The sequence below is a fragment of the Pteropus vampyrus genome, unplaced genomic scaffold, assembly GCF_000151845.1.
Source record: "Pteropus vampyrus isolate Shadow unplaced genomic scaffold, Pvam_2.0 Scaffold15, whole genome shotgun sequence".
NCBI lineage: Eukaryota > Metazoa > Chordata > Mammalia > Chiroptera > Pteropodidae > Pteropus > Pteropus vampyrus.
The window spans coordinates 16,267,530-16,290,006 of record NW_011888796.1 but is presented as its reverse complement, the minus strand read 5'-3'; the positions used below and the strand labels follow the sequence as shown (position 1 = coordinate 16,290,006).

Sequence of the window (22,477 nt, the reverse complement as noted above, 5' to 3'; positions counted from 1 at the left end):
CAAGTATTCTGTAGAATGTCCCTCAATTTGAGTTTGTCTAACATTTTTGTCATGATTGGACTGGGGTTATGAGTTTGAGGAAGACAACAGTGATAAAATGCCCTTATTATATTCATAACAGAGAGTACATAGTATCAACATGACTTATGACTGGTGATATTAACCTTGATCACTTGGATGGGATGATGTCTGCCAAGTTTCTCCACTGGAAAATTATCGTTTTCATCCTCTATTTTTATTGTATTCTTTTAAATCAAAATTAATCAACACGTATTTGAGTGTTATATGCAAGGGCCCACATTAGGCACTAAAGAAGACAAATGGAATTCTTGAACGTAGGAGGCAATTAACATTTTGTTATGAAATTTGCGGTTCAGTAGGAGTCTATAATGATTGTTGTCTGTTGTGGTGGTGGTTGGTGGTGGTGGTGGTGGTGGTGGTGGAAAAGCAAAGGAAGAAGTGAGGCATTCCTATTACTCAATCCATTTTACCTTTAAAATCCACTCATTCATTCAACAAAACTTATTAAAGCGCCTACTGTATGCCAGGTACTATTTTAGGTACTAGGGATAATGGCAGTGAATAAAACACATATAGTTCCCTCTCCTCAGAAGGTTATAGTTTCATGGGGAGACACAAATGAGAAAAATATGTGATGTTAGACAGTAATGTCTGCCAGGAGAAAAATAAACTAGGGAAGGGGCGTAGGAATCATGCACACCTGTGTGCTTGTATCCATGGGTGAAGTGGGTTTGGGGCTGTTTTGCAATTTGCAGTAGTGTGCTAAGGGATGGCCTTAGGAAGAAGGTGACAATTAAGTCAAGACATGCAGAATGTGAGGGAGTGAGCCATGTGGATATTGGGAGTAACAGCAATCCAGGCAGAGGAATGGCAAATGCAGAAGCCCTGAGGTGGGATGCCTATGTTCAAGGAACAGTGAGAATGAGGGAGAGTGGTAGGAGATGGGGTTTGAGAGTTCAGAAGTTGTGGAGTGCAGAATGAATAGAGTTTCACAGGTCAAGGAAAGGACTTTAGTTTTTACCCTGCTCAAGTTAGGAAGCCATCTGAGGAGTTTTAACCAAAGGAGTGACCTGATCTAACTCTGGCAAATGGGTTGAGAATAGACTTGGTAGTAGGGGTAACGGTGGAAACAGAAAATTGGGAGAGAAATATGGTAGTTTGGACTCTAGCAGTGCAGTGGTGGGAAGGGGTCAGATTCTGGGTGAGGGAGGATTCAAGATTGACAGTAAGGTAAAAAGAGATGAAAGAAAACCTCTCTGAATTTATAGTAGTAAAACATAATTTTCCTCATTTAAAAAATTACAATAACAAAAAGATAACTGGATTAAAAAATGGGCAAAGGACTTGGACAATTCTCCGAAGAAGATATACAAATGACCAACAAGAATATGAAAAGATGCTCAATGTCACTAATCACTACGAAAATGCAAATCAAAACCTCATACCTATCAAAACCACAAAATAAATGTTGGAGAAGATGTGGAAAAACTGGAACCATTGTGCACTGTTTGTGGGAATATAAAATGGTGCAGTCACTAGAAAACGATATGGTAGTTCTTAAAAAAATAAAACAAACCAGAATTACAATATGATCCAGTAATTCCACTTCTGGGTATATATCCAAAAGAATCAAAAGTACAAATTGAGTTGGTTTTCCCCACAGTACTATGAATAAAAAAGCTGTTTTAACAAATCATAGGTGCACAGAAAATCTCTAGTTTTGTGGTCTATTTTTCTCTAATAATGGGAAATGAACTTTCAATAAAAAAGTACACAGGGACTTTGAGCAAATAGTTTATTTTTCACTGGACTGAAATGGAGGTGGAAAGGTAGAATATCTGGATGATCTGAGGAAATAAATTCCTACCTAAGCTATTGATTTACAATAATGAAAAGAAATAATTTATCTCTTACAATGGACTTTCAAATTAAATATAAGAGAAACTCAGAGAAAATATATGCAGAAAAATTTTTGGTATACTGAAACTAAGCAACGTTTAAAATATTTTTTCTCTTGCATTGATTAACTGTCTGTTAGAGGGGAAACTGACAATCCTCTCTTATGGGTTTATACAAAATTCAGCCCCCCAAAGTAAAACGATATGTGCAACTTCATTAGAAAGAGATAAAGGGCAAACCCGCACGTTGCAATTTATAAACAAACGTTTGAACAGGCACCACAGAGCAACAAAATTATGCACTTCAAAATTTGAGGTTAACGGGTATTTAAAAATAACCAAGTGTTATTGCTACTGCTTGTGATATCGCCGATTGCGTCAACATTGCTTCCTAGTTGAAATTTTATGGACTAAACCGGGTATCTTTTGGCAATGGTTTAAAAAGAGAAGATGATGCCACTACTGCAGCTGTCCCTAAGCAGTTAAAACTCTTCACTTAATTTCTTTGCTTTTGCTTTTGAATAGGGGTCTATTTGTTTTTTCCCGGCAATCGTGAGGTAAACAACCTCACTGAAAAAGTCATATACGCTCTGCTAATGTGGGAGAAACATGAAGAGTTTCTGGATCTGTGACTAGAAAGAAGGGAAAGAAAAAGACTTTTTTTTTTTTTTTAAGTTCTTGCCTTGCTCTTCCTGATTTGGTGCCGAACCCCCAAGAATGTTTAGGTACACGGCTTGACAAAGACAGAAAAGAAAGCTGCAGTCCTGGTTTTCTGAGGCGTCTGTAAAGGCAATCGGTTTTCTCCGTCACGTTGGCTTTTGGCGGACTCCAGCGCTAGTTCAGTTTCCTCCTTCGTTTGTTAGATGTTTTTACCTCGCTGCCTTTAACGAGGATCGGGAAAGGAAAGGCCGTCATTCAGTAGCCACGGGAAGTCCCTTGGCGACGGGGGTCGCGCGAGTGCGCGGGACCAGTCCTTCCTTCCTCGCCGCAGCGCCACTCACTCTCTCCTGGGGTTCGGGGGCGGGGCCGTCCGCGATCTGCCCTCTTCCAACATGGCGCCGCGGGAGGCGGGTCCCGCTTGCCGGCTCCCGTGGTTCCGGCGCCGTGCATTTTGGTTCCGGAGTAACTGTATCCTCGTCGCCGCCTTCCTCCTCCTCCTCCTGCCTCTACTGCCGCCGCCGCCGCCGCCGGGACGCAGGACCTCGGGCGGCAGGGCCTGAGCCTGCGTGCGCCACGCCCTCTAGCTCGGGGTGGGGCAGAGGACTCTCCCCCTGACCCTCCGCAGAGGGTTCCTCTTGGCTTTCTCGTGGTCTGGTGGCCCCTGGACTCCTTCCGAACGGCTCCGGACTGAATTCCCTCTATTCTGGGACTCTCCCCATGCCCTCTAAGGAGGAATAGACACTTGCCTCTGTATTTTCTAAAATAGGGGCTTCTCTCAGCCGTCTTACAGCCACACAGACTGCCGACAGCTGCACGATCCCTTTTTTGCCCTCTTCCAACTCTAGAACCTTCTGACCTCCGCTAGTTCCTACTGGACACTACCACTTGCTCCGTCCACGCTCTCAGGGAGACATCCCTCAACCCCATACAGCCTGGGCCTGGGTCAGTGCCCGCGGGCCCTGACCACCCCTCCTCTCTGATACCCCTCACCCTTGTCCTCTTCCCTTCGGTCCCCTTGGCGCCCCCACCCAACCAGGGGCCAGTGGATACTCCCTACCCCAGGATGTGAGCCCCTTTAACCTGTAATGCTGTGGCTGGCCATTGGCCCTTTCCATGCCATGGAGAACCAGGTGCTGGTGATTCGCATCAAGATTCCAAATAGTGGCGCGGTGGACTGGACAGTGCACTCCGGGCCGCAGTTACTCTTCAGGGATGTGCTGGTGAGTGTTAATCTGTGTCCAGATCCCAGCGAGGGGACGCAGGGATTTGTGGGAGTAGTCAGCACCTGACCACTGAGTCTTAACTCTGGTGGCCTGAGCTAGTGGCGATGGCCACTGCTGGCCTCGTGTAGGGGGAGTTTTATTGCTTCATCCACGAGCACTGATTAATTGCATGGACCTAAATCTGGCAAATGTGCAGAACCCTGGGGAAACTGAGATGATCAGATTGAATCTTGCCCCCGAGGAGCTCACTGCCGGGACGGGGAGGCAGGCACAGAAGTAACCAACTGGGATGCAAAAAGCTGAGTCTAGAAGAGTTTTTTCCCCAAGTGTTTCGTGGAATGTCCCTGGCCAGATTCCAACTAAATTTTTCCACTGAGTTCCCCGAACTTGGTGACCAGTGGGAAAGGGCAACAAGGCAACTGTAAACTATCATGTTTCAGCAAACCTAAGGTGTCATTGGTGTTAAGATATTATTTTATGTACCACTAAGAAAAAAATACTCATTAAACTGACATGCCACACATTGTACAAAAACAGCTTGATTTGTTAAAATAGGAAAATGCACTTAGAATCAGTGATGTATTCTTACTTTCATAATAAGTATTCTGAATGTATTTGAAATAAAATCATGGAATGTGAGAGCACAGTGTAACCTGCTAGGAGTTGGCCTGTTGAGCCCTCTTATCTTTTTTGCAGATAGTTACTGAGCAGCAGTGAGGTGAAATGAGTTTTCCAAAGCCATTTGTGAGTGGGGGAGTCAGTACCAGAGCTCAGATTTCCTTACTTTTACTTATTATTCATTTCCACATACTGCAGTGCCACTTCTTATCTTGAAGCATTTATTTGAGGTAGACAGAATGCATTGTGCTCATTTTATATATTGAATAACATATCAAAGGCAGAGCTGACATATCAAGAAGCACATTACAGGTACCAGTTCTATAGTGGAACTTTCCTGCAAGCTAAGATGGGGCTTGGGAGGAGGAGGATCTGTGATGCGGATTTTGGTTGTCATTGGTTACTCAAAACTTTTGTTTTGAGTTCTGGATGTTACTGACCATCCAGACCATACAGATTTTCAGATGTCCAGGCCAGGAGTGCAGAGACTGGAGTAAACCAGCAGCCTCCAGTCTTGTACACCAAATATCATCCTCCTCTTTGCATCTGGAGTTCTCCACACACTCACATGATAAGGCCTAAACTTAACATGGGCCTCTGGGCCCATGTCACTTGGCTTGTGCCTGCCTGTCACCAGGTTCATCTCTCACCACAGGTCAATGAGCATCCTGTGCTCCAGGTATATAAAATTAACCTCGAGTTGTTCCAGATGCCCACTCAGCCCTTCTTCAGCTGTCCTTCAAAGCCCACCTTCACTTTTCCTCGACATTAATCTTGGTTACTTGCCCCTCCTCTGTGTTCTCATGGCTTTGTTTAGGCAAATTACATGGGTTTTGTCATAAATTTGTCTGTCCCTTCCACTAGATGGTAAACTTCTGGAGGAGATAGCCATCTCTGTTTCCCCTCTGTTTCTGGTGCTTCATAGGACCCTGTTTAATGAAGGGAGCTTCAAAGAGGATGCATGCAATTATGGTTTTGTGAGCAGTGTACTAGGTTTTGAATCAAGAAACATGAGTTTAATGGCAAGCAGTCTCACTAACTAGGAAAATCACTCTACCTCTTTGAGCCTCAGTTTCCTTACATATAAAATAGGGATAATGATACCCGCCCGCCTCAAAGACTTGTGAAGATTACATGAGCCTATGATGATGAGAGAGATATGAGCTTTCTTTCACTTTACTCATTTGAGATAACAGAAGGTATTATTTTAAGTAGAATAGTACACTGTTTAAAAACAAACTCTATAGCCAGACTGCCTGGGTTTGTATTGCAGGCCCCACAAGACTTACTTGGGAAGGTGTCTTTTGTGTCTGTTTCTTCTGTTTAAAAAAAAGGGGAGGGGGACAAAAATAGTGCCTAGCTCACAATTTTGAGGACTACTGGAGTTGATACATATGAAGCACTTAGAACAATCTGGAACATAGTAAGTACTCCATACAAATAGTGGTGGTGGTGTTACTACATTAGGGATAGGGCCTGGGTCTTCTGCTTTTTAAACATCTCTCAGTTGTACCTTGGCTCAAGGCTTACAGGCCTTAAAGTAAACTTAGTACAAATGATCCCACCATCTAGAGTGCAGAGTGCCATGTGTCCTCACACATGCTTGCACAGATAAGCCCAGGTGCAGCATGTTTTGTTGGGAAGGCCTAATGAAGGGCTTGTGGCGATGGGTGCACTCTCTTCTAGTGCGCCTTAAAGTTCTTAGAACTGGAAGCCCAGATCCTGGAGAAATCCTGCAATCTCTTTTCCAGTTTCATCTCATCTCTTCATCAAGAAATTGGCAAAATACCAACAGATACATCAGCATCTCTGGCTTGGAATCTTAAAAATTAAAGTCAAATGAAACCTGGAAGTCTCTCCATCTAATATAACTCTCTTCAGTTCAGTTTTTAAATGAGGAAACATGAACCCTAGAGGGAAAATGCTAAAGCCACGTAGGTAGATATTTGTGGAACCAGGCACAGAAGTCAGAACAGTTTGTAGTCACTGTGTCAGCTGAAACTGAGAGTATTTTGGAGCTAGTCACAGCTCCATCAAATAACTGGGAGACACTGGACAAGTCACTTAGCCTTTTTGGGCCTGTGTCCTTTGTCTGAATTAATTAGGGCCTTGCTGCAGTGTGAAACAGGCCTAGCTGGTGCTCTAGGGCAGAGACATTTGTGTTATCTGTTTTTCAGCTTTCTGCATTTCTCTGCTTCCTTGGAGACATAGTCCCCAGTTTTGGGACACTTGTGCAGGAGATCTGAATCTCCTGAATTAGTGAGTGGTAGGAAAGAATGTTCCTCCGTTCACTTTACTGTTTGAATCGTATCTCCCAAGTCCCAGCTCAGATTTCTCCTCATCTGTGAAATTTTTCTTTATACAAGGCTGTGATTTTTCCTGCCTCCTGAATTATCAAATACCATTTTATACTTATGTTTTTTTTGTTTGGCTTTTATCATACTAGAAGTGCTCTGTATTGTTAGTCTTTTAGATTGACTTTTATCTCTGTGACTAGATTATAACCTTTCTAAATCTTATTCTTCTATTGGGTATAGCTTCGTGATCTTTACGCTCCTGGCACATTGTAGATGCTTGATTATATTTTTTGGCTTGTCAGATTTTTGACTGATTTATTGAAAGAAATGGATGAAGAAATGAACAACATCAGGATATTTAGACTTAGGTTTTCTTTTGAAACCTTATTTATGTTAGGTAAATATTATGTTGAGAAGACTGAGTCTCTTTGAAATAAGTCACTTAAAATATAACTGGAACATATACATAAAATTATTAAATGCACCTTGCTTAGAGATGGCTGGTCAATATTGACTAATTTTCAGACTTTTTACCCTTTTGTCATTATGATAGTTCCTCCCCCATAATTGCTTTAGCCAAACATGATGGCCAGTGTGTGCACATGACTCTCTCAGGCAAGTTTGCTTTTTTTCTTTATCCTTTTTACTCACTATAGATGTAAAGCATATGTGGCTCCTTGTTTATGTTGATGAGCAAAGGATGCCGTTGTGCCCCAAACGGTTTTCAGCTGGTTATTAGAAAAGTGCTGCTGTTTGATTGGGTCTGCTGTTCACAAGTAGGAAATGTCCTAAATGAGTTTGCTAATACTATAGAGTTCATATCTCAATATAGGTTGTTTGAATAATTATAGTTCCTGGAAGTAACCTGTGATGACCTAGACTTGGAGAGTTGGGGATGGAGTCCCTTGACCTTTTTTGAAAAAACCAATACTGGCTAGAAAAGGTCCTCAATAAATACTGTGGAATGATAAAGTAAGTGAACAAATGACCATCCTCCACCAAGTGTGTGTTGAAATTTAAAGTTTCATTATGAGGTAGGCTTTGTAATGTTCCAGTCATCAGTGACTTGTTTATTTAACAGACATTAGTATGAGCACGTGTGAGACACTCTTCTGAGCACTTTAAAAATATTAACTTATTTAGTTTGACAAGGTAGCTACAGTTATGATTTCATTTGACACAGAGGGAAACTGAGGCTTAGTCATTCAGCTAGTGAGTGGCGGAACCAAGGTCCGACCTTAGCAGTTTGGCTTCAGTCCATGCTCTCAGGCTTTGCACTGGCTGCCTCTATAGTTTCTTTCACGATCACTCTACAGTTTCTATATACCTGTCAATAAATACTTTCTACCTACAAGTGTGCAGAAAGAATTTTTTTTTTAGCACTACAATCTTTGATGAATATTTCCTTGAAAAATTGATGTTTCCCTTGCTAAGATGAGTCAGAGGGAAAAATAATCTCCTTTGGCCCTAACGAAAGAGGGCTGCCTAAGATAGTTCCCTTTGATCTATTTTATATGCACAGATTTATTTTTGGGAAAAAAAAAAAAAAAAGGCACTGTGGAAGCAAGGCTATTATGCAAATTACCACTGCAGCAAAAGCTTTTAAAGAACTGCCTTTAGAAGAAAGTTGCAGCCCCAACTCTGTTAAGTGCCCTGCTTGGAAGAATTGTGAGCCCCCTCCTGAGAAATACTTCCAGAGTCTTGTCAGCCTGCTACCTGGTACCAGTTTTGGCACAGCCCAGGAGGGACATTGTGGCAGAGCTCCCTGAGAGCAGTGAGATTTGCAGACCATTTGATTTGGACTGGACATAAGAGAGGGTGCTTTTCTCAGAACTGACTATTTCTAGAAGGTGTTCTGTGTCTCTTTAATTAAGCTGTTTCCGTAGACTTAATTTTCAAGTGTTTTCAACTTTAAACATTGATATCAGATTATATGCACTTAAAATTTTTTTGTAGGCTAGATTAACTTTATATCAGTGTCACTAAATATGTTTTTCAGTTGCTTAAGAGTAAAGGTTGATAAGAATTGCTTGTATTAAATGTAGCTTATAGGTTAATATCATCACAGAAACTTGTTTTCTGAATTTTTCCCACTATGAATGCAAGGCAAGGTGCTTCTTGTTACATATCAGGAAGTACATTTGTTGAATGTCTAGTTTATGTTTATTACATTGTTTAATTTTTACATTACCTATATAAGTGTTACTAGATCCGTATTGGAGGATAATCACATTGAGGCTCAGAGAGGTTAAGTAATTTGTTCCCAATCACACAGCTATTAAGTGCAGAGCTGAGATTCAAGCCTAGGCCAGTCTGGCTTCTAAACCCTTTACTTTTTCTGCTGCGGTACATTCCACAGCCTCCCATAGAAGAAACCAATTTTTTTGTAAATACACAACAGTGTGTTTGTATACACTGTTGAATCAAGAGTGAAAGGTTATGTTATTAATACAAAGTAGAAACAATTTTGTAAAAATTCCAGCTGATCCTCACTCTACCTCCTCAATAGAGATTTAAACTCTGGGCTTACATTGCTGGGCTAAGTGTGATTATGAGCAAATGTTTTTATAGTTTATGCCCACATTTCAAAAATCTTTTCTAGGTTCTCATATTTCCTCTAGGATTTGCCACATGTTAGCAATAAAGAAGATGGCTAATTGTGTTTCTTTATTCTTTCTTTGTTCAGGATGTGATAGGCCAGGTTCTGCCTGAAGCAACAACCACAGCATTTGAATGTAAGTCTGGCTTGTATACTTTCTTGACTGTTTCTGCAGTAATTTTTCAAAGGGTTTATGGGTTATATTACTTTAGAAACTGACAAAAACAGATTATTTATGATCATCATATAGTACACTTAAATATTTATAAATTAATGCAAGTTTAATGATCATACTTAACCAAGTAATATTTTCTTATTTAATCATATCTTGGGTGTGCATATTTCTATAATATAGCTTTAATTACCAGCATGACCTTTATCTGCTCTTGCTCCTCACAGTAATAATATTGTGGGATAAAATGAAACGTGTAAACTACCTATAGAACAATGATTATTGATTAAGAGCTTTTAATCCATTGCTGCTTTAAAACAACAGCAGAGTAGAGCTTTTAAGTGAACAATGAATGGAATATTTCTGTTTTAGTGGGGCTTGGCATGGCTGCTAGATGATGATGGCAACACTTCAGGTCTTGCATCCTTCCCCTTGCTGCCCCCCACACCAAACCAAACAGCTTAGGGACCGGAGGCAGGGGCAGGGTATACTAGAAAACTGGGTTTGACATGAGCCAGGTCATTGCAGGAGAGGTCACCATCTGAGTAATGTTAAGATGAGAGTTTAGTCAGTATCACTGGGGCTCTGGCATCGAGAAGGATAAAGCATTTGTAATTGTAGTTCTCATCTTTTTTTGAAGATGAGGGCCACGCTTCCATTTAGAAAAATGTATGGTTTCTTCGCATGATAGTATACTTTTTGTTCTTGTCTTTGAAGCAGATGGTTAACGACAGTGTACAATGTCCTCTCTTTTATTTATGTTCTCTTTGGCGGACAATTTGGCAATACTTACCAAAATATAAAATGTGCAAAACCTTTGACTCAGCAGCTCCACTTTTAGGAAGCTGTCCAACAGAAATACCTACACATGTGTTGAATGCCCTTCAAACGAAGTGTTCATTGTGGAATTATTTTTAATAGCAAAATATTAGAAGCTAAATGCCTAGAATAATAGATTAATAAATTATTCGTAATCTGAAGCAATAAGCAGTGGCTGTACAAAATGAGTTAGGATTTCATGCTTTGATGTGTAAAGATATCTATGGTATATTATTGAAAAAAACAAATAATATATATGATGTGATCCTGTTTTGTAAAAAAGCAGATCCCTCCTCCTCCCAATTTCATGTATATATTGAGAGGCAAGGTTACGAAGGTATCCACTACAGTGCTTTCCAGTGGTTTCCCCTGGAAAGAGGACTTGGGGCTGGAGTGGGAGAAGGGTTGGCTGAATGAGCACACTTTTTACTTTATATATTTCTCTATCGTTTGAATATTTTTCAACAATCATTACATATTTTTAAAATCTACTTGAATAGAACACTTAAAATAATTAGTATTTTATTAGCCACACTGGACTCTATATGCTACTGAAAAACAGTGCATATCTGAAATACATATTAGCGTTGCAAGCTCTTCAGGCCCCTTGCAGTAACTCCTTGGGGGTGCTAGGGAGTTCATGGACAGTCTGATAGTTAACATTTGGAATACTTAACTATTGCCAGATGCTGTGCCAAGAGCATTCCATGGGTTATCTCATTTAATTTAACCTTCATGAGATTCCCACGAAGTACTTTGACAGACTGTTGTTATTAGCTCTGCTTTCGTTGAGGAAAGGACATCTCCTCTAAGCAACCTGCTCAGTCTCATAGCTAGTAAGTGGTGCAGTGGAATTTATGGAATAGACTCCAGAGCATATGTATTTTTTCAACCACTGCTAAGATTTGTTCTGAGAGTTGCCATAATTCTTGAAATCATATATTCTGATTGTTCTTAAGTGTGCAGAAAAGAAGCTTTGTACTTCCTACTTTTTGTTTTCTGGGTTCCCCGAAGTGGTTCAATGTACTTGTGTCCCCCAGGCTTCCAGAGTTAGGTTCATAGTAAAAATACTGATCACTTTTGCTATCATTTATTGGTGGCCTGCTCTGTACCCAGTGTACTAGATGATACTAGATTGTTGCTAATATTTACCACAACTCTGTGACGTAGGAACATTATACCTGTGAGGAAACTGAAGTTTAGAGACACGAAATAATTGCCAAAGGTGATAACTTGGAAGTGGTGAAGCCTCGATTCAAACACAGTCCTTTTTGGGTGTAAAACTTGCACTCTTTTAACGAAGCATGTTGAAAGCCTTTGAAGTGTGTTAAGTATGTTTTATGTGGTTTATGGGTTTATGGTTTACAGGTATGATGGAACAACTCTTGAAAAATTAAAAAACAAACATTTATGGTATATATTTAATACCGAAAAGTATACCTAACAGAAAAAAAAGTTTAATCTTCTAGGTTAAGTTCTTAGACGTCTCATTCCTTCTTTCCCCAACAAGGGCAGCAGCTCTACACTCAACTGCATCTGGACAAGTTTTAGGTGACACACACACAGACACATACACACAGACAAAATAATGATAGTTTTTATGCTTAGATTATTGTATACTTTCCATTATAAACTTAAACTCTTAGTTTAGCTTTTTTCATGATTGTCCTAAGGTGACCTTATTTTCTGAACTAAAGGTCTGACCTAATAAATAGAATCTATGTATAAGAAACAGTTGGAAAGATATAGTTTGTAAACTAATTTACTGATATTTTTGAGCAGTTTCAGTGGTTAATGGATATAATAGAACAACTCTTGAATACATAAAACTTCAATCAAAGATATTTATAGTAATATATTTAATACCAAAAAGTATACCTAACATCAACTGATTTCTTATACAAAAGAGATGGTATTATATTTAGTGATATGAATGAGTACCATCATATTTACCTGTTTTACATAAATGTAGAGAAAAGGATTTGAGTAAGTGGAAAAGAGAAGAAAGGTCAGGTAATCTTACAGAGTCCTCATTTTTGAGAAATGCCGTCTCTTCACTGAATCTGTGGTCCCTCCAGATGTGGTTAATCTCCCTGTGTAGCTTTATAGGAGCAGGTAACATTTTGGGCCTGCCTTCTGGTTGGTTGTATGTATTTTCCTTCCTCACTTGATTTTGAATGAGTCGGTGACAGAGACCATGATTTATTTCATTCTTGCTCTCTTCTTAGTATTTAGCTTAGTGCCTTGAAGAAACACCTTTATTGAATAAAATGGAGTATGACTTGTATCCATATTCAAATGGAAATTATAAAATGCATTAACCTAAAGCTTTTTTGAATTATTTGTGCTATTGCCCAGGCACAGGATATAATTGATTGGTGGTGGACTATTCAAGCTCCAGATTCAAATTCTCACACTTGACTGGGCCCGATGACCTGAGCGGGTAGAGGGTCTACAGTGGCCATTATTGTTTCTGACTTTTGTCCCTGGGGATGGTGTTTTTGAGGGGAGTTAGAGCTGGATGAGGGGAAGGAGGCCCATTTGTGCTGAATTCACCTCTTGAACTGATGGCCCTAAACCAGGGGTTTCTAACCTCTGGGCTGTGGACAGGTAATGGTCCTGGCCGGTAAGGACCTGGCTGCACAGCAAGAGGTGAGCAGTAGGCAGGCTAGCTAATAAACCTTCATATGTATTTGCAGCCACTCTCCAGCACTAGCATCACCACCTCAGCTCCACCTCAGATTAGATTAGATTAGATTATTAGATTATTAGATTATTAGATTAATCAGGGATTAGATTCTCATAGGAGAACCGGTCTTTGGTGCCAAAAAGGTTGGGGACTGCTGCCCTCAACCTCTTTCTTTTTCTTACTCTTTCTAGGTTCTTTCTTCCTTACAAGAACACAAATGAAAGTACTTTTCAATAGTTAGTGTTTGATATTTTTTTTTTAATTGAAAAGGTATATCCAGAGGAAACCAGAACACTTAATTTGAAAATATATATGCAACCCTATGTTTACTACAGCACTATTTACAATAGCAAAACTATAGAAGCGACCTAAGTGCCCATCAATAAACTATTGGATAAAGAAGTTGTACATTTATACAATGGAATATTATTTAGCCATAAAAAAAGAAATCTTACCATTTGCAACAACATGGATAGACAGAGAAAGCAAATACCATATGATTTCACCTATATGTGGAATCTAAGGAACAAAATGAACAAACAAAATGAAAACAGACGCATAGATACAGAGAACAAACTGGTGATTGTCAGATAGAAGGGAAGATGAGATGGATGAAAACAGTGAAGGGATTAAAAAGTACAAATTGGTAGCTGAAAAATAGTCACAGGAATGTAAAGTACAGCATAGGGTATATAGTCAATAATATTGTAATAACTATGTTTAGTGCCAGGTGGGTACTAGACTTTTCTAGGGGATCATGTTGGAAATTATGTAAATGTCTAACCACTACACTATACATCTGAAACTAATATAAAATGATATTGAATGTCAACTCTAGTTGAAAAGTAAAAATTAAAAATGAATTATGAGAATGAAGGTATAGATGACCTTTAAAAAGCAATCAAGCAGCATAGAATAAAGCAAAATGTAAAAGTCTCTATTTTCCCTAAGTCACTAGTTAACAGTTTCTTCTTTATTCTTACAGAAATTCTCTCTGTACATGTTATATACTATACTAGAACTAGTATCCTGCACTTGATAGTATACATTGGCCTCTTTCCAACATCATTGTATACAGATTAACTTCATTTTTTGTATAACTACATTATACTTAATTTTATGAGTGTGGCTTAATTTATTTTACCTATTGATGGACCAGTTTTAAGTTTTTAGTATTAGAAAAAATGCTGCAGTCAGCAATATTGTCTTATATCTTCCCACATTGTGGAAGTATATTTGTAGGCTAAATTCATAGGAGTTGGTACTATTGAGAGAAAGAGTACTCGTATTTTATATATTAATAGCTATTACCATGTTGCTGTCCAAAAGGTAGAACCAATTTGTACTCCCACCAACAATGTTTGAGAGTGCCTATTTCTCTCTACCCTCATCAACTCTTGGTATTAGCAAACTTTTTGTCAATGTCAATTTGATAGGTGGAAAAGATTATTGTATTATTGTTTTATTTTGTATTTCCTCAATTATAAATGAGCTTGAGCATCTTTTCATATGTATTTTGGTAATATGTGTTTAATTTCTTTGAACTGTTTGTCACCTTTGCTCATTTTTCTATTAGATTATTTGTCATTTTTTAAATTGATTTAAAACTTTCCAATACTCAGAAAATTGACCCTTTGTCTTATATGTTACAAATATTTTCGTTTAGTTTACTGGTTTCAACTGGTTTTGGTCATTTTTTTCTCTTCTTTTTTTTCCATGGAGAAGTTTACATTTTTACATGGTCAGATTTATCATATTTTTCATTGTGACTTCTGGATTTATGTCAAGCTTAGAAAGGTCTACTACATTCCAGGATATTGAAAAAACATTTCATATTAGTATTTTCCCCTACTTTAATGGGGTTAAGCGCGTACACACGTACATTCATATGTGTTTTGGTGTGGTTTTTTTTTTTGTAAAACTGCGTTTTTATTACAGAGTGGTTTTTGTTTTTGTACCATTTCCCATTTATTTTGATGAAAGAAGTCAGATGGGGATCCAGTTTCATTTTTTAAGCAGATAGACTGTTGATTCCATCCCAGCTATTGAATAATTTGCCTTTTCCAAGAAATGAGAACACTTCTGAGATGAAGCTAAATTCCATAACGATAAAAAATCTTGTATGTTTGCATATGTAGGCCCTACATAAGCTGTAGGAATCTGACGTTCGTATAGGCCCAAAGACCCCTGCTGATTTTCAGTTTTGTTAACAGATTAATGAGCACACTAACACATGAGGTGATGAAAATCAACTGTGCTCACTAATGAGTTCCCTGCACATATCTGTTACGTGTGTTCCTCTCTCTGAATTTTCTCTAGACAAGTTGCTGGATGATAAAATCTTACTAGTGACTTAAAAGATGCATTTTAAGTCTGTATAGACAAATGCTGACTTTTACCTATAAATACTCTATGGCACCACTTTTCCATGACACTCTGACCTCACATATCTTGTTCTGCAGCTCTCATAAATATTTCAAACTTGTCAAACCATACATCTGAGTTTGGGTTCAGAAAATATGATTATAGGCTAAATCTGTACTTATGTTTTTCCTCAACCATGATCATTTTATACTCACTTCTCATTGAATAGGATATTTTTTAGTTGTTTTATGAATTTCTGGAAGATTATTTGGGGTGGAAATTTTAAAACCAGTACATCATATCTCATTTTAAATTTGGCATAATGTGATGATTTAAAGCAAAATTGCAATCATATAAGTTGTAAATTCTTAGAGTATAGAAAAAAACTATAGCTCATTACTGGAGAAACACTTTTCATGTCCAAACAGCAAAGGCAATATCATTAAGAATAGTTGAGTGGAAACCCCTTTTTGCTTTGGAGAAAAGTATAAATCATAAGATATGTGGAAATCATAAAATAGTTGGAAAAAAGTTTATTTTTAAACCTATAGTATATGTACAAGATAAATGGTTGCTTATAAGTAAAACTAGGTAGGTTAATGAAAAATTGTTATTCCCAACAGACCTACACTGAGTCTAAAATTATTTAACAGGTAACAGTTAATTGTGCATCCTAGAATTTGAAAAGATTGGAAGAGAGCTTTAATTTATTGGAATTTTGGTTCCAAATATCATTGATACAAAAAGTCCAAATTTTTTTTAGTCTTCTGAGAGTAGTTGCTTATTAGTAGTCTTGCTATTTTGCATGAGAATTAAGACGCTTAAGTCCTTAACCCAAGCACCAGGCTAGTTCCTTGAAGGCAATAGATAGTACTGCTCATTTTGGATCACTAGAAAGCCTAGCATAGTACCTGGCACATAGTACAAATTCAGTATGTATTTTCGGAATGCATGGATGGTTGAAGGAATGAAGTAATAAGGACAAGCCTTTAAATCTCATCCATCAGCAGATCCTACTAGCTCTATCTTTAAAATATATTCAGCGTTTGACGACAGCTCAAAGTCTCAGTGTGGTATAGGCCACCATTATGTCTCACCTGAACTAGGACAGTGGTCTCCTGAATGGCCTCCCTGTTTCTGCTTTTGCCTCTGCACAGCAGCCAAAGTGATCCTTTTAGAAGGTAAGTGAAATCATAACACTCAAAACTCTCCAGTGATCTCATCTTACTCAGGAGTAAAGGTCAAGTTCTTAAAATGTCCTATAGGACCCTCCATTTTCTCATCTGCCCCCAACCCTGCTCCACCATTACTTCTCTGAACTTATTATCTATTTCTCTCTCTCCTCTCATTCTGTTCCAGCTACTGTGGCTTTCTTTCAGTCTCTCAAATATGCCAGATATTCTTGTGCCTCAGGGCCTTTGTATTAGCTGTTGCCTCTGCCTGGAACACTCTTTTCCCAGATACCTGTATAGGCCAAACTCCCACATTCCCTATAGTTTCTCACCGAGAATGTAAGTAAGCTCTATGAGAGCAGGTTTTTTTTTTTTTTTCTTTTTCAACTGTTCCCAGTGCTCAGGAAATTGCCTGCTACATAGTAGGTACTTACATATTTGTTGGAAGGAAGAGAGAAAATAAGTAAAAAATGAATCAGGAGGTGGGAGGTATGGTATGGAGCTAATTTAAAACTCATGAATATGAAGATTTGGCCATAGAAACTATGGCCTGTAGTCCTGTGCAGATCTTAGATTCCATACCTGAAAAGGGCTCTGAACTTGACAACTTTTCTGGTAATTTCCTGTTGATGTCTTTCTAACCTCTGCAATTATGTTTTCATTTCTTTCCTCTTGCCTTAGAAAAATGCCTTTGCTGTAGTTCTAATTGACTCACCGGGCACTGAAGGACTGTGACAAATGACATATAATATATTGCCTTAACTTTCCGTTGCTCTTTGTAGAAGCTAGATTGTTTCTCTTGAAAGCCCACTTGAGTCCTGTCACTGCAGTGGGTGCTGTTTGGCTGAGGCCTCCCCAGCATCTGCTGTTTTTCTGCTGTTTACTTGGTAGGCACTGTGCTTGCCATTCTGACCGCCCTTACCTGAGGCTGCCTCTCTTCCTCTATTGGGCCTTTATGTTCCTTCTCTTGGTTTCTGGATTGCATGTTGCCTCAAATAAAATCGCTAACAACATATGGCCTGTTATGATTCTCTTTTCCCAAACTCTGCCATTTTGTATATTTGTGACACACTGCAGATTTTGTGAAGATTGCTTCATAATATTTGTTTACCATCTGCTGCACTCTATTTGGTATCTTGCTAAGATTTTTGCCTCCATTTTAAGTGACATTAACAAAATCCAGCCAGTACATAGACTTTCTGGTTCTACTTTTGCTTCCCTAATGTGCTGGAAAATCATATTGCTATGCTCCAGGCAACTAGAGAAGCCTGGAATTCTCATTGTGAATCAGTGTATCAGATCTATCGCACCCACCCCCCTCTTGGTCATATCTAGTAATATATTTTTGGTCAGATGGCAAAGAACCTCCACATATAAGACAAGAGTTCAACTTATTTTTTCTACTTCTCTCTACTTAGTAACACTATTTTCTAGTGTTCTTCACCAACATATTTATACTTATAAAACTCTTTGTGTCATTTTAGTTAAGTTTGTATGATTTATAGTTCTAGTACTTTTTATAGCTAATCCAGTTTGATAGATAGCCACAATCTTTGCTAGATGGGCTGTATAAGTTCAGCTTTTTGTTGAGAAAAGTGTTTGAAGTTATTGTCATACTAAATTGCTTGGTATATTATACTAAATCTGTTTCTACTTTCTTATGCTTAATTAATTTATCACACCTGTCAATTCATTGTAATTATTTTTTAATTTTTTCCCAGCTTTATTGAGATATAATTGGCATATAACATTGAGTAAGTTTAAGGTGTACAGTGTTCTGATTTGATACACTTATAAGTTGCAAGATGATTACCACTATAGCATTAGCTAACATCTCTATCCTGTCCATTTCTTTTTTCTGATGAGAACGTTTTAAGATTTACTCTCTTAGCAACGTTCAAGTATATGATACAGTATTATTAGCTATAATCCATGCTGTACATTAGACCTCCAGACCTCATTATACTTATTACTGAAAATTTGTACCTTTTGATAAGTATCTCTCCATTTCCGCCACTCCCCAGCCTCTGGTAATCACCATTCTACTCTGTTTCTCTAAGTTTGGCTTTTTTAGATTCCACATATAAGTGATATCATACTGTATTTATCTTTCTCTGTTTGACTTATTTCTCTTAGCATAATGCCCTAAAGTTTCATCCAAGTTGTCGCAAATGTTAAGATAACTTTATTTTTCATGGCTGTAATATTCCATTACATACACACACACACAACATCTTTATCTGTTCATCTAGTGATGTATACTTACATTGTTTCTACATCTTGGTTATTGTGAATAATGTTGCAATGAATATGTGAATGCAGATGTCTCTATAAGATTCTGATTTTAGTTCCTCTGGAGCTATACCCAGAAGTGGGATTGCCAAATCATATGGTAATTTTATTTTTAATATTTTGAGGAACATCTATATTGTTTTCCATAGTAGCTGTACCAATTTGCGTTCCCACCAGTAGTGCACAATGGTTCTCTTTTCTCCACATCCTCACCAACACTTGTTTTCTATTGTCTTTTTGATGATAGCCATTCTTACAGGTGTGAAGTGATATCTCATTGTGGGTTTGATTTGCATTTCCCTGATAATTAGTGATGTTGAACATCTTTTCATGTACCTGTTATATGTCTTCTTTGGACTTCATTTTCTTTAGAGAAAAGTGTATTCCCACTTTAAACTTCTAAGCCAATGGTTTGCTCAAGCCAATGGTTTGCTCTTGGGGTGCACTTGGAGGATAGATAGCTTGGATTTTGCCTTTTGGCCAGAATCATCAGTCTTCTCATAGGTGTGATTACTCTTCCAACTGTCTCTTTTTTGACAATAACAAGAAGTCTTCATTAAAACTACCAGTCACAATATTTAGGGTGAATCAGATAGTACCCAAAGTGCAATTTGTAAAGAAAACCAATATGTACACATAATGGGGTCACTTATTAATCTGTAAGAACTGTTAATCACTGTGTCATGTAAGCTTGATTTAATCCTCAGGCTTTATTAGAATGCCTCTTTCAACTTATCTGAAATCTTTCTCTTGGAGACAGACTTTTTATGGGACACTGCTTAACACCCTACCACTAAGTTGGCTCTTCTTGCCTTTTGGTCTCAGTTTTCTGCCCACTTAAAGCAAAGTACCCTGGTATTTCATAGCTGCCTTTTGTGGAACTGTCAAACAAGAAATTATTCTGGTGGCTGACTTCCCTCACAGTTTTTCGCTGAAATAAACCCTAAGAGATTTCATAGAATTCTAGAATTACAGAACCTCTTGTTTTAAGTAGCTATAAAGGTTCAAGCTCTGGTTTTGAGAGTTTAGAGAACTCTTGTTGTTGTTACTGATTTAGAGAGACTGTGATATAAAGAACTTTTCTGGAATCTGTGTCCTCTCTTTACAAATTATAAAAAGGTTTTTTACCTGTTCACAAAACTCCAAGCACTTCTTCATTCCACGTGAACAGTATCTTTTGAGGTCTTGTGTAGATTGAAGTTTGAATATAAGCAGCCCCTTTGTATCTCTGTAGCTAGCTGTGGTGTAGAACCAAGATTTACAAAAAGCTACTCTGTTTAGGCTGGAAATTTTACCAAGTTTGGGACTTTTATCGAGAACAAATCATTCTAGTCCACATCTAAACAGAGAATTTGACTTGGTTTTAAAACAAAAATTTTAAGTGCTTTCATGTGTGATAATGTACAACATTATATTCCTTTATATTATATGTTTTTTTTCCTCCTTTGTTTCCTTCATTTGTAAGAAAATCTTTTTACTTAACTTTGAAAATACTAGTTTCTAGAACCTATGTAGAAACTCCTTGTTTCCAAAACTAAAATGGCATTTCTCCCCCAATTCGTCTTTATAGATTCTGTAGCTATAATTAAAAAAAAAGAAAGAAGGAAAGTGTTAGATTCCTATACAGTCCTTTATATATGTAACATCTCTAGGAATGTACCTTCTTTGTCACTGAAAGAGACCACTGTGTGCCTTTTATACAGAAAACAGGCAGCTCTTGGTAGCATAATGCCAATAGTGACTTTAGACAGCTCCTAGCTATATAGATATTTAAACAGTGTGACTTGATGATACTGATTTACATCAAATTGGAGAACTCTTTGGGAATGAACCAGGATCGGGGAACAAATGCTTTAGAGAAAGAACCCCAGTGAGAGCTGTTGGCTTGATCACAGAGCTGGGCTGGCTCAAATGCTGGTTTCCATCATGATGTCACATTACTACTGGCTAGTGAGGATAAAAAGATAGTAGCATTTTGCTCTGAAATAGGCTAATTGGGAGACAACACAAGCTCCCTCCTAGGGTTCCCACGGTCTGTTCACCGAGCAGGGGTATATCTTCAAAACTGCCTCTGGACAGGAGGGAGGGCGGTCGGCAAAGATCCATGTGCTGATCTGAACTCGTGCTGTATTTTCAGTAAGAGTCCCCAGAGCATGTCATGTAACAGACACATCTTCATGACAAAAGATGTGTCTGTTTCCCCAGGCCTGGGATCAGGTTCTCCATATCTGATTAAATCAACAATTAGATGCCCAGGAGTGACCAAAAAATAAAATAAAATAACACCACTGATTGTTTTATAAATGTACCAGAGCCAAGATATCCAAATGAGGGAGAGGAGGCCCCTTTCTAGGTTTTCCCCTGGGAGCCTTTGTACTTCCTCCAACAATGCTGCTATTGCTCAAAATGTTTTTGGCATTTTTCTTTCAACTGTACACTTAAAGTCTACCATATAGGGTGTTGACAGATCTTTATTTTTAGAAAGATGAAGTAGCTAACTAAGTATTTAGAAATAGCCAAAAGTAATTCTGAGTTCTGCTTGGCAGGTAGTGTAGCTGAGTGATCTGATGGACAATTCCATTTGGGTTTAAAAATGAGATCTTATAGTTGTTTCACTTGTTTCACATGGTCTGTCTTCAGGTTCTTTAAGCAGTTTGTGAAGAGATATTTCAAAACTATTTTGTATAAGAGAAACATAATTGAAATAAGTACATTGTTTCTGATTGTGGCCACTTTGATGATAGTTAGTCAAATGTATACATTCTGATTATGCATTTTGTAAATTCTTATTATCTTCTAGTTTTAAGACTGTTATTTCAAAATAGCATGAATCACCATTTGAAGCTTACTATAGTCAGAGTTCCCAGCACAAATGAAAACTTTCAGAAAGAAAGATTGCTACTAGATAGGAAGGGTATGGGGAGAATTGTGTTAAAGTTGCTTTGCAAGTTAACCTTACTCTAGGTTCCCAGTTTTTGTTTGTTTTTTGTAATTTTTTTTTGTAAGAAAGGGAAGAGTAATAATGATCGAGTCACAGTATCCATATTGTAGGTTGCTGTGAGGTTTTTAAGTGGGTACCACGTGTGAAGCACAAATCATGGTGCCTTGTGTATAATGGTGTTCAATAATGTTAGCCATTTTTATCATGCTATTGTGACATGATGGGTTGCCTGGAAGAATGGAAGAATGGAAAAATAGAGGGATAGGGTTTTGTGTGGGACAGGAAAAAAGTACTGATAGTAGAACAGGACTGATCTGTCTTCAGTTTTTAAGTTCTCTAAACCAAACCTGTTTTAGTCATATTCCAGGTATACTTATTTTAAACAAGATACATGTCATGAATGGCATGAGCAATATTTTAATTTTCAGCTGTCCCTAAAATTTTTAATTCTTTGTTGATATTCTGGTTGTATTCTGAATGAAAAACAAAACAACAAACCTCAACATCTCCAAAAATAGAATGTTGAGGATTTGAATATCAGGTTGTAAAAACCAGTTGTATTGTGTTCCCAGCTGATGTGCTTTTTGTACATTAAAAAATGCAAATCTTACCACTTGCATTATGTTGCTTTTTAAACAGATGAAGATGAAGATGGTGATCGAATTACAGTGAGGAGTGATGAAGAAATGAAGGCAATGCTGTCATATGTAAG

At 38.1% G+C, this 22,477-nt stretch overlaps 1 protein-coding gene and 1 long non-coding RNA gene across 9 annotated transcripts in view; one reads left to right on the top strand and one right to left on the bottom strand.

Moving 5' to 3' along the window:
• Window positions 1-1,805: 1,805 nt before the first annotated feature.
• LOC111735828 lies at window positions 1,806-3,798 on the bottom strand. The gene is made up of 2 exons (XR_002778992.1): window positions 3,660-3,798; window positions 1,806-3,303 (listed from the first exon to the last, which is right to left on the bottom strand). It is a non-coding gene; the product is annotated as an uncharacterized LOC111735828 (long non-coding RNA).
• The window catches only part of MAP2K5 (mitogen-activated protein kinase kinase 5), a 245,476-nt gene continuing 226,295 nt past the window's right edge, over window positions 3,297-22,477 (top strand). For all 8 annotated transcript variants that reach the window (XM_023527273.1, XM_023527276.1, XM_011385914.2 and 5 more), the window contains exons 1-3: window positions 3,297-3,799; window positions 9,404-9,452; window positions 22,405-22,472. In XM_023527273.1, the coding sequence (XP_023383041.1) occupies window positions 3,665-3,799; window positions 9,404-9,452; window positions 22,405-22,472 (252 nt within the window). In that variant the 5' untranslated portion in view covers window positions 3,297-3,664. The remainder of the gene's footprint in view (window positions 3,800-9,403; window positions 9,453-22,404; window positions 22,473-22,477) is intronic.